Source organism: Capsella rubella, unplaced genomic scaffold (assembly GCF_000375325.1).
Source record: "Capsella rubella cultivar Monte Gargano unplaced genomic scaffold, Caprub1_0 scaffold_4, whole genome shotgun sequence".
In the NCBI taxonomy this organism is placed as follows: Eukaryota; Viridiplantae; Streptophyta; class Magnoliopsida; order Brassicales; family Brassicaceae; genus Capsella; species Capsella rubella.
The window spans coordinates 6785575-6802138 of record NW_006238920.1 but is presented as its reverse complement, the minus strand read 5'-3'; the positions used below and the strand labels follow the sequence as shown (position 1 = coordinate 6802138).

The following is a 16564-nucleotide window of genomic DNA, read 5'->3' as shown; positions in this document are numbered from 1 at the left end:
CTTCAAACCATTGTTAATTGTACATGTTAGGGAGAGTAAAATGTGTATAATTTCTGAAACGGTTAATTATAGATTGAATATCTGGATTACCAGGGAAAAACTTATTCTTCTAGGTGAAAATACAACTTTTGTACTAGGTGAAAATACAATTGTTCAAATCTTTATAGCACATAACATACAAAGTTCACTAGATTGTTTTATAGAAAATATTGTATTTTTATTTCGAAAAAGTAGAGTGGGAAATAAGATCATTTTTATCTTAATTACAGTATATGTATTTTTTTGAAGATCTCTTTTTGTTTTTCACCATTTTCACAAAAGAAAAGTAAAACTGATGTTGACAAAATCAGACATTTTATATTTAATTATTTGTAAACACATTGCCAACGGCTACCCTTTACGGCTTCACCGGAAAGAAGAAGAACCAGCGGTTACCCTTTGTGTTTTTCTCTCTCTCTCTCAATATATATATATATATATATATATTGTTTACTATGGATAAAATTTTATGATATACTAAATGTAGTAAAGCTATCTCACAAATTATAGTGCATCAAAATATGTCAAATGTATTGTGATATATTTGTACATTTGTAATATTTTGACCAGTTTTTTTACGTCACTTTTATGACACATATAATCTGAGATATTATATAAAAACTTAGAAGTTATTAGCAAATCTATTTTCAAAGGAACTTGCCATGGTCTTTCCACCATAATTCAGAGTGTTATTTGAATTATACAATATTTGTGAGATATAGTAAAATCTTGTACTCTATGGGAGCTGCTGGAACATATTATGCTGAAATCAATATTTGTTAATTTTTTCCAATCAATATTTGATTTCTATTATCAAATTTGTATCTTTCGATGTCGATATATGTTTGTTTCTTGAATGAATTAAGTTGCAAAATGATGTTTATGGACAACTAAAGTCTAAGATGTTTTATAGATACTAACAAGTGATTAGCTACTCGGTTTCGGAACGAATCTTATTATTACAATGCAATTTATCTTTACATGTAAAGTATAAAAATTATGTATTAGCATCTTACTTATTCCAATGCACCATGATCTCTCTATTGTATTATAACATCTTTTGTACACATGTGCTAAATTTAATACCATTTTTATAGATAAATATAAGAAATTATACAATGCATTTCAAAACAAAGATGTCAATGCTTACCAATTTTATATAAGGTTGTCCAAAGACACCACAACATATCAAACACACAAAATTCGTATTTTTGGAAGATTTTACTTATATCAAAGGGCTAGGTTGATTACCTTCTTCTTTAAACTCGCCATGATTAACTTAGTTTGGATTTTAAAATCTTGCCATAATGATTTTGAGGATATTAGTATAATCTAAAAACATCGAAACTGAAATGAAAAATGGGAATTTACTGTGAGTGAATTAGGTTATGGTTTTTTAAATGTCATGAGAGAATTTAGTTAAAAGCAATTTATGTTTTGATATTTACTGGCTAAGCTTTTTTTTTTTTTTGTCATCAGGAAAAAGCTTTACAGGCTAAGTTTTTTTTTTTTTTTTTTTTGTTAAAACAGTTGGACAAAAGAGCACAGACCAATGCTAACATACGTAACTATGTAATTTGGGGTGGTCTTATTGGACAAAAAATTGTATTTTATTTGTCTTTCATTAAATACAAGCCATAATATTAAAACATGACATTGTTTAAAGATTCGAACACCAAGTCATCTCACGTGTCTGCTTTCACATATACGTACATGTGAGTGTTCTTTATTCCCTCGACGTGAGTCCATGTTTTTATTCACTTGACATATACCAATTTCTCGAATTGAGTAACAATCATAGTAATATTAATATAGGTATGTACTTCTTTTTAAACTATATATTATTTTCTTTGTTAAATCGACTCCAAAAGTTCCCAATGTACAACTCTAGATTATTTTTACAATAGGTTTCAAAATTAAGAGAAATTAAATGATTAAACTTCTAGAAATTAATTCTAAGAAATAATTATATCAAAATAAAATATAATTTAATTCTAAGAAATAATAATATCAAGATAAAACAAAATTTAATTTTAAGAAATTAAAATTTAAATACTGTTGTTTAATTAGTATATATCATTATGGGCAAATCACATATTATAAGAAGAATTAAGGGAGTAATAAAACAAAAACTTTTTACAGAAATAAGATAAAAATTCGAAAGTTTTCAAATCACCTCTTCTTTATTTGCGTGTTGTCCTTTTTCACAACGGTCGGATCACGGATTTTACAACATAACGGTTCAATATTTAACGCCGTTAAACTCCATCAAGCGTCTAACAAGTCAAACTCCAACGCCTACCGTAACGGCTCATTCATTTTTATTTAATTTTTAATCCTCCCCAAAAAATTTCATATTTTAGCTCTTCGTTCTCTAATTTAACCTTTTTTTTTTGTTTCTCAGAACTCAGAAGCGTCTCTCCTTTATATTTTTTTTCATTTCATTCATTCATCTCTCTTCTTCATCGGAGAAAATCGCCTGAGAAGAATTCAAATTTCGAATTCGTGTTTGAAATCGTGAGATTGCTTCAAGGAATCGGAATCTAAAAACTCCTCGATCGGTACATTCTTCGCTCATCCTCATGACATTTTCGTGATGAGTTTTGAGTTTTGAATCTTCCATTTCTGATTCTCTAATCGTAGTTTTCGAGGTTTATCCATGATTTTAAGGTTGGAATTTGGATTAATTTGAGATTACGGATTCGTAGGGCGTGATTCGTTGAATCGTTTAGAAATTTGTGGATTCGATTTTGATGTTTTTGATGAGGTTGAGTTGTATTGATCTGCGATTTAAGCTTTGTGTGTGTGTGTGTGTGTGTGTGTGTGTGTGTGGATCGTTTTGTTTGAATTACTATGGTGATTGATAGAGATTTGTTTTCTCTGTTGATGCAGAGATTACATAAGTTTTTGTGTTCTTACGGAGCTATTTTAAGAAAGGAGGGAAGAAGAGATGGATTCTAACAATTCGAAAAGAGTGAGTTCGGCGAAATCTCCATGTCAAACTCCACGTTCGACTGAGAAGTCAAATCGAGATTTTCGAGTGGTTGACTCAAACTCAAACTCGAATCCAGTTAGCAAGAATGAGAAAGAGAAGGGTGTGAATATACAAGTCATCGTTCGTTGCAGGTACTTCTGATAATTCCTTTTTTGCTGGATGGTAAACAAGCTTGTTGATGTTGTTGTCTCAATATACTAATCTCCATTTCTTGCAGACCGTTTAATTCGGAGGAGACGAGGTTACAAACACCTGCTGTACTTACCTGCAATGACCGGAAAAAGGAAGTGGCGGTTGCACAGAATATAGCTGGGAAGCAGATTGATAAAACGTTTTTGTTTGACAAGGTTTAGTTCTTCTCATTTAGAGGCTCTTTAAATAGTGTGCATAATGATAAGTTTCTGAAAGAAAGTATCATGCTTACCAATTTGTAAAATTTGTTAGGTTTTTGGGCCAACATCCCAACAAAAGGACCTGTATCATCAAGCAGTTTCTCCCATTGTTTTTGAGGTTCTTGATGGGTATAACTGCACCATCTTTGCATATGGGCAAACAGGAACTGGTAAGACATACACAATGGAAGGAGGAGCAAGAAAAAAGGTACCTTAACCTGTTCAAGAACATCATGTTTGAAGTATTTTCACTGATATGGTATTGAATCCTCATTGATGGAACCTTTTTCTTTTGTTCCCAGAACGGTGAAATTCCAAGTGATGCAGGTGTTATCCCTAGAGCAGTTAAGCAGATATTTGATATACTGGAAGCACAAAGTGCTGCTGAATACAGTTTGAAAGTTTCGTTTCTTGAGCTCTACAACGAAGAACTAACAGATCTTTTAGCTCCGGAAGAAACAAAATTTACAGATGATAAATCAAAGAAACCTCTGGCCCTTATGGAAGATGGCAAAGGTGGTGTTTTTGTGCGAGGTTTGGAGGAAGAAATAGTGTGTACTGCTGATGAGATTTATAAAGTCTTGGAGAAAGGGTCAGCCAAGAGACGCACAGCAGAGACTCTTCTCAACAAACAAAGTAGTAGATCTCATTCAATATTTTCGGTTACAATCCATATTAAGGAATGTACTCCAGAGGGGGAAGAGATCGTCAAAAGTGGAAAGCTAAATCTAGTTGATCTTGCCGGTTCAGAGAATATTTCACGGTCTGGTGCTCGAGAGGTACACATAACATATAATAGATCCAACAGCAAAGAACCATGATTTTATTATTGATAGTATAATAGTGTCTTACCTCGATGATTTTACTAACAGATATGAGATCACTATATTGCAGGGTAGAGCCAGGGAAGCTGGTGAGATCAACAAAAGTTTGCTCACACTCGGACGTGTCATTAATGCTTTGGTTGAACACTCTGGTCATATTCCATACAGGTAAAAGAAACATCATTTGCGTTCAAAGATCTCTGTCTGAAAGATTTGATACATAACCTATAGGTTTCTAATCATACGATTATACGCATTTAAATTTCAGAGAAAGCAAGTTGACAAGATTATTGAGAGACTCTTTGGGAGGAAAAACAAAAACATGTGTAATTGCTACAGTGTCACCGTCTGTTCATTGCCTAGAAGAAACACTCAGCACACTTGATTATGCACACCGTGCGAAACACATCAAAAATAAACCAGAGGTCCGTCAAACATAGATATTTGCTGCTTTTTTATTTCTACCACTTTACTTATATATAACACTTCTTCTGCTGCAATCAGGTTAACCAGAAGATGATGAAATCAGCTGTTATGAAAGATTTGTATTCTGAAATTGAACGTCTGAAGCAAGGTATATATATTTTTTCACATATTGAGTATCTCCTTTGCTAATTATTTATAATGAATCTCTTGGTTTAACTGTCTGTTCTTGACTGTATCAGAGGTCTATGCTGCAAGGGAGAAAAATGGAATTTATATTCCCAAAGAGAGATATACTCAAGAAGAAGCCGAGAAAAAGGTGCTGTTCTTATCAAGAAAAAGTACCACAGTCATTTTACAATTTTAGATGATAGATTCAGACTTATACTGTATCGGTTTCTGCAGGCTATGGCTGAAAAAATAGAGCAAATGGAAGTTGAGGGAGAAGCTAAAGACAAGGTGAGCAGATCAATTTGAAAGGACTATAGTGATTTTTTGTTTCTCTTTCCTGTAATATAAATATGCAGTTGGTTCCTTCCCGGCTACCAAATATGCTGACTATTCTGATTGTCGAATGTAGCAAATTGTTGAGCTTCAAGAGCAGTATGACTCGGAACAGCTTGTCACTGCTGGATTAAGAGAGAAGCTTAGTAAGACTGAGGTATTACAATTTCTTTTGTTCTGGCTTGTTGCCGAGCACAGTTACCTTTTCACTGACATGCTAGGCCTACTTTCTTATACTCTTTGCTTTCTCTGATTTCAGAAAAAGCTCTGGGAAACGGAACAAGCACTGTTATATCTGGAAGAGAAACATAGACAGGCAGTTGCAACAATCAAGGATAAAGAGTACTTGATATCCAATCTCCTTAAATCTGGTAAGTTGGAAACAAGCTGAGTTTATTTCTCCTATACGTCAATTTTTCAATAGTTGTATCTTTCAGATGATATCCTAGGTTAACACCTTTTTCAAATTTCCTCAGAGAAAACACTTGTTGACCGTGCTGTCGAGCTTCAAGCAGAGTTGGCAAATGCAGCATCCGATGTTTCCAACTTGTTTGCCAAAATTGGTGTGTATTGCTCTCTCTGTCTCTCTCTCCCACTGTTACCATCACATTCTGAAAACTAACTCCGCAGCTATTTTTTCCAGAGAGGAAGGACAAAATTGAAGACAGTAATAGATCGCTCATCCAAGAGTTCCAGTCACAATTACTACAGCAACTTGAGCTCTTGAACAACAGTGTTGCAGGTTCAGTGAGCCAGCAGGAAAAACAATTGCAAGACATGGAAAAAGTTATGGCATTGTTCGTATCTGCAAAGACAGAGGTAATTTACACAAGTCTCTAGCTTACCTTCTTAATAACAGTCCTGCCTATCTTCGATTATGTTTACTCACACAATTAATCGTATTCTCTGCAGGCTACTGAAACACTACGAGGTAGTTTAGCACAGTTGAAGGAAAAATACAATTCAGGCATCAAGTCCTTAGATGATATAGCAGGGAACCTGGATAAAGACAGCCAATCGACTTTGAATGACTTGAATTCAGAAGTGACAAAGCATTCTTGTGCACTGGAAGATGTAAGAAGAGAATCATCATATAGCCTATTTATTATGGACAACTGATATTATTATGAGTGACTCTTGACCCTATGAACTGGTGTTTGAATCAGATGTTTAAAGGATTTACTTCAGAGGCGTATACGCTACTTGACGGGCTTCAAGGTAGCCTTCACAATCAAGAGGAGAAGCTCTCTGCATTCACACAGCAACAGCGAGACTTGCATTCCCGATCAATGGAGTCTGCTAAGTCTGTCTCCACTGTGATGTTAGACTTCTTCAAGACTCTAGACTCGCATTCTGCTAAGCTGACAAAGCTAGCAGAAGATGCTCAAAACGTCAACGAGCAGAAATTATCTGCATTCACTAAGAAATTTGAGGTAAGCTTTCCGCTACTCCTTGTCTAATTCTACAACACAAATGAAATTTATAACGATATCGTTTTGTATTTCAGGAATCCATTGCAAATGAAGAAAAACAAATGCTTGAAAAAGTGGCGGAGCTACTAGCGAGTTCAAACGCTAGGAAGAAGGAATTGGTTCAGATGGCTGTGAAAGATATTCGTGACGGATCATCTTCTCAAACCGATGCATTGCAGCAAGAAATGTCTGCAATGAAAGATTCAGCTTCTTCAGTTAATGTCAAATGGAACGCTCACATGGTACAAGCGGAATCTCATCATCTCGATAACATTTCCGCAGTTGAGGTTGCAAAGGAAGATATGCAGAAAATGCTTCTAAAATGGTAATCACTTCTATTTGATTAAGGCCAACCAAAATTCAATTACTTTGTTATGTAGTATTAAATCTTTTAGCCATCATTGTTTTTTCATAGCCTGGAGAATTCAAAAACTGGAACTCAACAATGGAAGACCGCTCAAGAATCCTTGGTCGATCTAGAGAAGAGGAATGTTGCATCCGCAGATTCTATCATCCGGTAATGCACCTTACTATGCTTCCTTGCATATGTTTTATATATACACTATCCAAACTTAAACTGATCTTCTTTATGTTTAATGACAAACCAGAGGAGCCATAGAAAACAATGAGAAACTCCGAACGCAGTTTTCTTCTGCGGTCTCAACCACATTAAGCGATATCGATTCTGCAAACAGCAACATTCTCTCATCCATTGACCGTAAGTAATCTAATTCAGCTTTGCTCGTATATATCAATTTATAATCCAACCAATCCTCTTTAATTTTGATCCTATCATTTCAAACCGCAGAATCTTTACAACTCGATAAAGTCGCATCCGCGGATGTTAACTCCACAATCGCTCCTTGTTCCAAAAACTTGAAAGAACTAAGAAGCCACCATGATGACAACGTTGTAGACATCAAACAAAAGACAGGAACATGTCTTGGTCAAGACTACAAAGTAACACGATCTGATCATTTTATTCAATCATTGTACATAAATATATATGATCGAATTCGAACAAAATCATTAAAATTTTATATATGTACAGGTGGATGAAGCAACAAGCTCAACGCCAAGGAAGAGAGAATACAACATTCCAACGGTTGATTCAATAGAAGAGCTTAAAACGCCGTCGTTTGATGAGTTGTTGAAAGCGTTTCACGATTGTAACAAGTCGTCGCCGAAACAAATGCAATCTAACGGAGATGCTAAACACGTCGGTAGTAACGGTCGACCTCCGTTAACGGCCATCAACTAAAACGATGCGTTTTGTTTGTTGTGTACGAGTGCCGTGGATATTTATAGTAACACGGTAACCCAAAGAGTGTATAGCGATTTAGATCTCTCTCCGTTTATTTTTTTTGTTATTTGAAACTCATCTGTTCTAGTTATGTTACATTTTTTCATGGATCAAAAATTCCCAAAATTTGATTTTACTACTGTTATAACTTTATAGGATCATATAGCAGATTATTTTGCCAAGAAAATAAGAAGTTGTACAGTTCAATTCTCCTTCACAAGTACATCGGTTCTGTCGTGGCTTTCCATAAAGAAGAATTTGTTTCCGATAAACTTGTAATCGGGTTACTCTGATAACAAAAAGAAAAAAAAAGGTAGAAGTAGTTAACGGTAGAAGTCTTAAACTAAAAAGCTGAACTATGTTCTTCCCTCGTATGTCACTTATCATATACCCATCTTTAGAATATAATAAAGAGAAAAAAAAAACAAATTGATCATAGTAACTTAAATATATTTTCATTGATAGAAGGGGTAGGCTTTGTTTTTGCTAAATTGAGAGTTTAATCAAATAATCCGATTATGCGTTTAAGAATTTATATTTAATGATTTAGGGAATGAGGTATATCATATATCTTTTTTTTTGGAATTGGTATCTTAAATTTTACGTTTGCAACAAGAAAAATGCGTAATATATATGAGCCGTAAACTCGAATAAATAGCAAGCAAGAAAACTCACTAGGATTTTTGTATCATATGTTGTTCTCACAAGATTTCTCTACTCCAATACAACTTTTATTTATTTCCAAGCTAAGTTCTTTTTTGTGTTTGTGTTATTTTCCTTTAACTCTCTCACAGTCTCACTTGAGTCTTTCTCAATGCCACTCACAGAACCTCATTTTTTAGAATATCCAACATAATCAATGGCCCTCCTCTTACAACATAAATTCTCTTTTTAAATTCTCTTTGGCTTCTCTTGTTCTAGGCATGCTTCCCTAGAAATATCTCTATGTTCTCTTTCAAGTAACTGCCCAAGGCCATTCACTAATCAAACCTCCAACGTTACGTTCCAAGCTCCCCTCAACTACGGCTAAAGACTAAAGAGATCACCAAAATAATTATCCTAAGGTCGTTCCCACATATAATATCACCACCAGCTTGTTCTACCAAAAAATGGGATTATGTGGCTCTCCTGAAAACGAACACACAATAACTTAACATATATACCTTGAAATATTTTACACATTCACACTATATGAATAGTCTAAAATACACATTTTTCCAAAACACGACTATCTTGTACGTGACTTCACTCTGAATCACTGGTTACTATCTATACTCAATTTCCTAATATTATAAAAGATGGCCTACATAACATATATGCCCCACTAATTCTAACTATTCTTTTATATTCTTCGGAATATTTCTCTCTTGCCAAATCCAAAGGACCTGATAAATCAACCTCTCAACTAACCACTTACACATCTAGCCGCGCTAGGACTTATCGTTTGTTATTCATCTAATGTATATTGCATTTTATCTATTTATTTTAGTCATCAAGTATATTTTTATCGTATCATGTATAATGCATATATTTTATAAGTTTGGTTTAGAAATAAACCCGCAATATTTTCTAAGCCCATATCTTTTATAATGCATAACTTTTTCGTTGTCAAACACTAATACTTGAGTCACATCATGTGGTTATGTATTTAACAACATATGATGTGAAGTTTGTAATTGCCTTGAGAGCAACAACACTTTGTAATCACTTTTGAATTATAATTATTAATATGAGAACATAAAAGAGAAAAAAGAGGAGAGAATCATGGTACACATCAAATTAAAAGGAAAGGTGACCACATCAAAATAAAGAGTGAAGTTACACATTAGACAAAGGAGATCTTTCTCACTGTCTAGTCCTAAAGACAATAGCCTACACATGCATGCATGCATGCAATTACAGAAACCAAGACACCCATTTTAACAACTCACAATAACTTCCCAACCCCATCAAAGATTAATTAGAAAGAAAAAAAAGAAACTACCCACTAGGGTTCTACGTACGTACTGCGGAGATAGAGACATATGAAAGGGGGAGAGAGATAGAGATCAGAGAGGTGTAGTTATTCAACGAACTGTATGTATCCAACGGCTATTACTTTACCCTTCAAGTACACGTGTTTTCTTCTTAGCCTTTTTGACACATCATCAACATAACAGTACTGATACATGAATGAAACACCTGCAGAATCTCTTTTGTATTTGTTGTCTTTTCTTTAAAGTTTGGTGCTGTCTTGTTGTTTTGAGTTGATGGATGAGATTGGGAAAAGTTCAAGGGTTTTCAATGGTATCTTTGCACTACTCATCATCATCATGTTGTTGCAACATGATGGAATGTGTTGTGATGATGATGATGATGATGAGGGATATGATGGTCTTGGGCCCATATCCATCATCATCATCCAATCTCGACCGTACGTTGTTGAGTTTGGACCCGTGATTGGTTTTTGCATCAACATCTCTTCACCTCCACTTTTGGTGCAATAATACTCATTCATCACTTTGCTCTGAGCTTCTCCTCCATTTCCCTATATTTCCATTTACAAACCGCATTTAACTATGATCATCATACAATCTTTAAAAACAAAAGAAGATGTAGTAAACATATTCACAAGTTCATATACTCTAAAACCAAAAAAAAAAAAGGAAAAAAAATTAGTATTATCACTTGATGGTTTCAATTTTTCCATGTAAATGTTTAAATAGCACAACTTTATATTTGTATAGTTTGACATCAGTTTCTCGGCTCAAAATAATCTTATTAAGAAAAATCAACTATATATTAATATGTAAATCAAGCATAGCCTAGGTTCATTTTTTTCTTCTGTAGATTCATATTGTTCTGTGGTTATATATTCATGTAACGCCGATGTTTATCATAACATTTGGCATCAAAATATAACTCTATAAGAATAAAGTTTAACAAAAAAACGAATGCATACATTTAGATATATTATACATATACCTGATGAGGAACACACATGGGAGAAGGGTGAGAACAGCAAGAGAAGGACATATGATCATATGAACGATGTTGATGGTGATGATGATGGTAAGGATTGTGATGATCATGAATGATATTATTATTATTAACCGGTTGAGACGACATCATCGGTGAGATTGGTTTTGGTTTGATTTGCTGAAGCTGTAGTTGAAGCTGATGTTGCTGTTGATGAAGTTGCTTAGCCAGTTTCTTCCTCAACTTCTGTCTATCTCTAGCCTTATGGTTCTGAAACCAGTAAAAGACGTTCTTACCCTCGATCCGACCATAAAAAGCCAAGTGAGCTGTGATCTGTTGTATCTGCACCGCGTTTGGAGTCCTTATACCACTCCGGTACATCTCCTCCAAGATCATAAGTTGCTCAGGCGTCGGACACCACCTTGTTGAAGCCACAGGACTCATATTATTATATTGATGTTTTTGTGTGTGTGTTTGAGTGTTTCTCTAACTATGCTAGCTCCACATAGACTTAGGGTTACATATATATATATATATAGAGAGAGATGTTTATATGGTTAGAGAGAAAATGGTAAAAGTTATAAAGAAAAAAATATTAAAGTGCATTGGAAAGGGACGCAAGAGAGGGAAGGGTTAGACAAAAAATAAACATAAAGAAAGAACATTGTACTATATTGTTTTTTTATAAAACCGGACCATTCCAATCCCATATGCTCCAAATTAATACGTACTGAAACTCTGTAAAATTTTTGAATAATAATGTATAAAGGAATATATTTTTTTGGAATAACTATAGTTTTCACCTTTCAAAGTTTATTTTGTCGGGTGATTTCACTTTTTCTTATATACAGTATATTATATTAATACGTGCAGAATAGATTTATATAGTCATAGATGGGGAGCCTCATTTCATAACATTTATTGTCGACCAAAAGAACAAAATTAAACTTACAATGTATAAGTATGAATAGTTTTTGATGTGGGAAGAAAAAACTATAAAACGTAACGTTTTTAACATTCATGAAAATCATAATTTCTTTATAAGTTGGTTTTGATATTGACAGAAAAGAAAGAATGTTATATACCATTCTCTCTTATTAAAAAGGACTAAAAGAATCTTCTAATCAGCTTTAGTTGAGAGTTGAAACTTGAAACATTATTAAAGTCACATAATGGTGAACTATATTATTTCGAGATCTTTTGCAAATAATGCAAACATCATTGGTTTCTAATAGAACGAAATGATAACTATACTTATAATTACTTTTGTAAAGAATGTACTCTAAGTTAATATTATTAAGGATTTTTTGTTTTTGTTTTTGTAGAATAGTTTTCAACACTCTTCAAGTAATTAATTAATTATATGCAAATTTAAAGAGGATAGAGAAAGAGGTACAAAAATCAAAGAGAAACAACAATGAAGGTGCATGGGTTCTCGAGGTGGATCATTCAATAGGTTTTTAAAAATATATACAATTCTCTCACACAATTAATTAAGACATTGACTCATCCATCTCTGTAACATAAAAAAAAACACAGTCTTATTTTTTTGTGTTCAGAAAGATAAAACATTACAAGACAAAGAAAAACGCCAGTACTCATTAACAAATGATAAAACTTACATTTTTCATATAGATATTATTAACACAAAAATATAATATGATCAATCATATCAAGACCTAGAATAGATAAAATATGTATGTGTATATCAGTAGTATATGTATACATCTCTGTGTGAATATGCATGTAACATTGTATGATGATGCTAGAGAGGATATGAAAAGGAGAATGAGGAGAAACTTAAATGATTATGTCATAATTACTTTATTATGATTTACTTCTCTCAACAGGATGATGTTGACACATCATATTAAAAGAAAAGAAAAAAAAAATACAAAATGGGTAAATTTTTCTCCAATCTTTACATGGACAGACAAGTTAGTAAATTTGGGTACAATACAACAATATGAAAATGAAAACATTATATACATACATACACGTTCTATGTATTTAATTATGTTCACATTTTAATCATAAGTACGTTTAAATCACTCTAAGATCGAGTTGACATGGATTGATTTAACAAGTTTTTGTAGAATCAAAACGTGATTTTCTTTTGGTTTAAAAATAATAATATCACATCAGAGAGCATAGAATTGTCTGATTTGGAATCTCCAGAAACTGAGCATTTTGACTTTTAACGTCTCTGCATGCAAAAACATTGCATGCATTAGCATTCGCACCTATTAGTTGTCTATAGGCTTCTCCTAAAGCCTTGTCTCTGCCCCTCTCTGTCAACATTCTTGATTCTGAGTATTCAATTTTGTTTTTGGGGCTAATTCAAAAGGATATTTATGTTCTCTTCTTGAAATTCTAAAATTTTTTAAATTCTATGCGAATAAAAATTGTCAATTAGAAACCTAAATAGTTAATTATACTTTGATTTGGTTGGCTTGTTGACGAAAGTTTCAGGTCGGTGATATATACACCATTAAAAACTTGGATGTTTCTATGATTCAGTTCATGTAACTAGAATCCAATATATTAGACGGCTATTGTAACGAAAATAAAATATTTAATTATGTATCTAAATTACAAATTAGTTTAGGTTTATTTGTTTCCGACTCCATAATGAAGTAATGTAAAAGAGATAACATACAACTTTAAATAAAAAAAAATATGCTATATTCTGAATGAACTTCATATATCATGAAGGTGTTTCTATAGAATATTAAAAGATATCCAAAATACTCACAAAGTTTGGAATTTTTTCCGTTATTTCATCAAATCAAATATATTGATATCAAAAAAGTGTTTACAAAATATAGAAACAATATGGAAGAGTGGAAGTAACCCTGCTACGTTTGATAGCCTTACATGCAAGAGATTAAATCTCTTAAGTTTCTCTATCACGTACTTTATATTGGTTATATGTTTGATGCTGAAACTCCAAAATGCCACTGGTATTACTTTAATTAGCATGCATATAATTTTAGTTAATTTGAAGTAAGTATATCAAATTTTTTCAAGCCCGAAATTTACTAAATTATTTTTTCATCCTTTAAAATGGTATACATTTTAGGTTTCTTAATAAAACCCGGTGAATAAAGTATTTGATGTCTACACATTCATCTTGAGAGGATTATGGTGAGTGTGTAGCCATCGAGTGTTAAAAGTTCAAACTACTCATGAGTCATGTTTAAAAAAAATCTACCGATCTAACTAATTATATGATCATCGAGTGTTAAAAGTTCAAACTACTCATGATTAAATAGATCAACCGATCTAACTAATTATATGATTAGGAATACGAAGTTAAAAATATTTACATTAATGTTAAGGTTAGATTATGATCATATATACATTCCATATTCGATATTTTTGTATTCTCTTTCAATTCTTTGTAAAAAGATATATAAAAATGAGAAATATACTAAGAGACAAGACTATAAATGCATGCATGCAGACAAATTGCAATTTGCCTCTGCAATTTTCCTTTTAACACTGTCTCTTTTTCAATTCTATTATATATTTCCCCTCACAAAAATTTTATTTAAGAACATTGTTGTATACATTCACATAAATGCGTAGTGTTCTGTCAACATTCTTATTAAATCCTAAACTGTTGGTAAAATACCAAACAGCTATTTTGCTGTTTCGCATTTCCTCTCTTTTGTCCCCATTTGTCTCTTTTTTCAAACTTAATAAAAATTCTATTGAGAGAAGAACACTTTATTGCACGATGATACTATTGTACGTATGCTTCCGTTTTTTTAATTTCACGTACACACGTACGCATATACATTGAATCAACTAATCCGTAAAACACTAATTTAAGATCTTTAAACCTACAACAACGACGTACCAATAGATGAAGTTACTACTACTGCAAAGTTGGACCATATAAATCTCAAAAAGAATGTCAAACTCATTTTTTCATTTCAAAGTTACTATACGTACTATTAAGAAAACATAACTATTTCGGACCATTTAAATAAAATTACATATATGTCCAATTGAAGATATGATTAACTTTCAAAATTATTATATTGTTAATTTGCGAAAGTTTCTTAAACTAATACTTGTCATAAATTAAAAAATTTACATAACTTTACTTTATATGTTCAGATTATATTAAAGGATTTTTCTTTTATTAACAATAAGTAATATATCATTTCATTCATATATTACAAAAGAAAAACTGAATTATGTTATGTTTTGCATGTATCATTTCATTCATACATCTCAAACTATATTGAATTATTAACAGTAATTGCTTATTTTCACCCTAATCGATCCTACGTTATTGTTTCTTAAAATGATTATGAGGGACATGACAATGTGTAAGACCAACATTATTGGTGAGATATTAACAAGTATCTTAAACTAAAATTTGTTAAAATATAATCTTATAAAATACTTGTTAAGATCCCACCAATATTATTGCCTTAAGTCAACTTAGTTGCCTAAAAATTTTGCGATTCCGATATCCAAAACTAAACTATATCTTCTGGATAAACCGAGACTATAACATCATTGTTAAAGCATTGTCAACGAAACCCATTAACTGTGAAGATCGTTAGGAACTTCTGAAACACCCCCACGTTCGTTGAAGTTAATGCATATAAATATTTTTTAACAGTGACAATTCAATATATATATATGGATTCTTTTTCATCTTAGAAGACGACTCACATCACTGGAGGTGTCACTCCAAACATCTGATTTAACATATATATAGATTAATTGAATTGTGTCATTACCTATGTTTTGGATAGAGTTTTACGGTCGAATTGTGTAATAGTATTTCATATTTTGATTTAATAGCTTTAGATGGTGTGTGTGTGTGGATATCCTAATTAGTAAACTATAGTTTATGAACTTTGAAAAATAGTTTATACCTCTCAAATGAAGATTGTATATAGCATAAATTTTCTGAATAATAAGCAAAAAAAAAAAGAAGTAATAAATAAAAACAAAAATAAAAGAGATGATTTGACGAGTGACTGATCAAAATATGGCAGACTGGTCCGTACCTTTCTTTTCTAAGTTCTGAATTTTTGCTGACTTTTCTGTTCTTTTCTTTCTTTTTCATTTTCTCTCCCAAACACACAAAATTATATTTATTTATAAAACAAATCTTTTGGAGTCAATGCACTTTTTTACTTATCATATCTCCTCCACACACCTTCCTCCTCTCACATACTTTGACATTTTTGACACATTCTATCATTTGTTATTATTTTCTTAAATAGTATTGTCGTTAAAGTACATAATTGATTTGATTATGTAACCATATTAAGTAATCTCAATAGTTATACTGTTAGTTTGTTACTATGTTCATCTCCAATTATATATGTAAATCTACGGGAAAACAGTAAAAATCAATCTGAATATTTTACAAAATGCGATTTAATTATATCTAAAAATAATAATACACTATTTTTGTTTTTAACCTACACGATGTAAAATATAAATTTTATACCTGAAATGTTAAACATTATTCACAATTCGGTGTTAATTAATCGTTAATTTTTTATGACTAAGCTACAAATGAATAGTTAAGTATAACTACATCTTCTAAGTTAGTGTTGGTTTTTCGCATAATGTTTAGTAATTCATATATAAATTTTGAATCTTATATCCAATGGTTT

General features: G+C 32.1%; 2 protein-coding genes across 2 annotated transcripts; one reads left to right on the top strand and one right to left on the bottom strand.

Moving 5' to 3' along the window:
- Positions 1-2453: 2453 nt before the first annotated feature.
- On the top strand, positions 2454-8055 carry LOC17890060 (kinesin-like protein KIN-5A). The gene is made up of 21 exons (XM_006293542.2): positions 2454-2600; positions 2932-3165; positions 3252-3381; positions 3479-3634; positions 3729-4205; positions 4321-4418; positions 4519-4675; positions 4755-4824; positions 4916-4992; positions 5079-5132; positions 5254-5334; positions 5437-5548; positions 5654-5740; positions 5821-5996; positions 6090-6251; positions 6344-6610; positions 6685-6974; positions 7065-7166; positions 7258-7367; positions 7458-7609; positions 7701-8055. Exons 2-21 carry the CDS (start codon positions 2990-2992, stop codon positions 7908-7910), a joined length of 3144 nt encoding a protein of 1047 aa, XP_006293604.1. The 5' UTR covers positions 2454-2600; positions 2932-2989; the 3' UTR covers positions 7911-8055.
- Positions 8056-9966: 1911 nt separating this feature from the next.
- Positions 9967-11354, bottom strand: LOC17888061 (WUSCHEL-related homeobox 3). Its single transcript, XM_006295592.2, has 2 exons — positions 10917-11354; positions 9967-10479 (listed from the first exon to the last, which is right to left on the bottom strand). The coding sequence occupies exons 1-2, from the start codon at positions 11352-11354 to the stop codon at positions 10168-10170; spliced, it is 750 nt and encodes a 249-aa protein (XP_006295654.1). The 3' UTR covers positions 9967-10167.
- Between the last annotated feature and the right edge of the window lie 5210 nt (positions 11355-16564).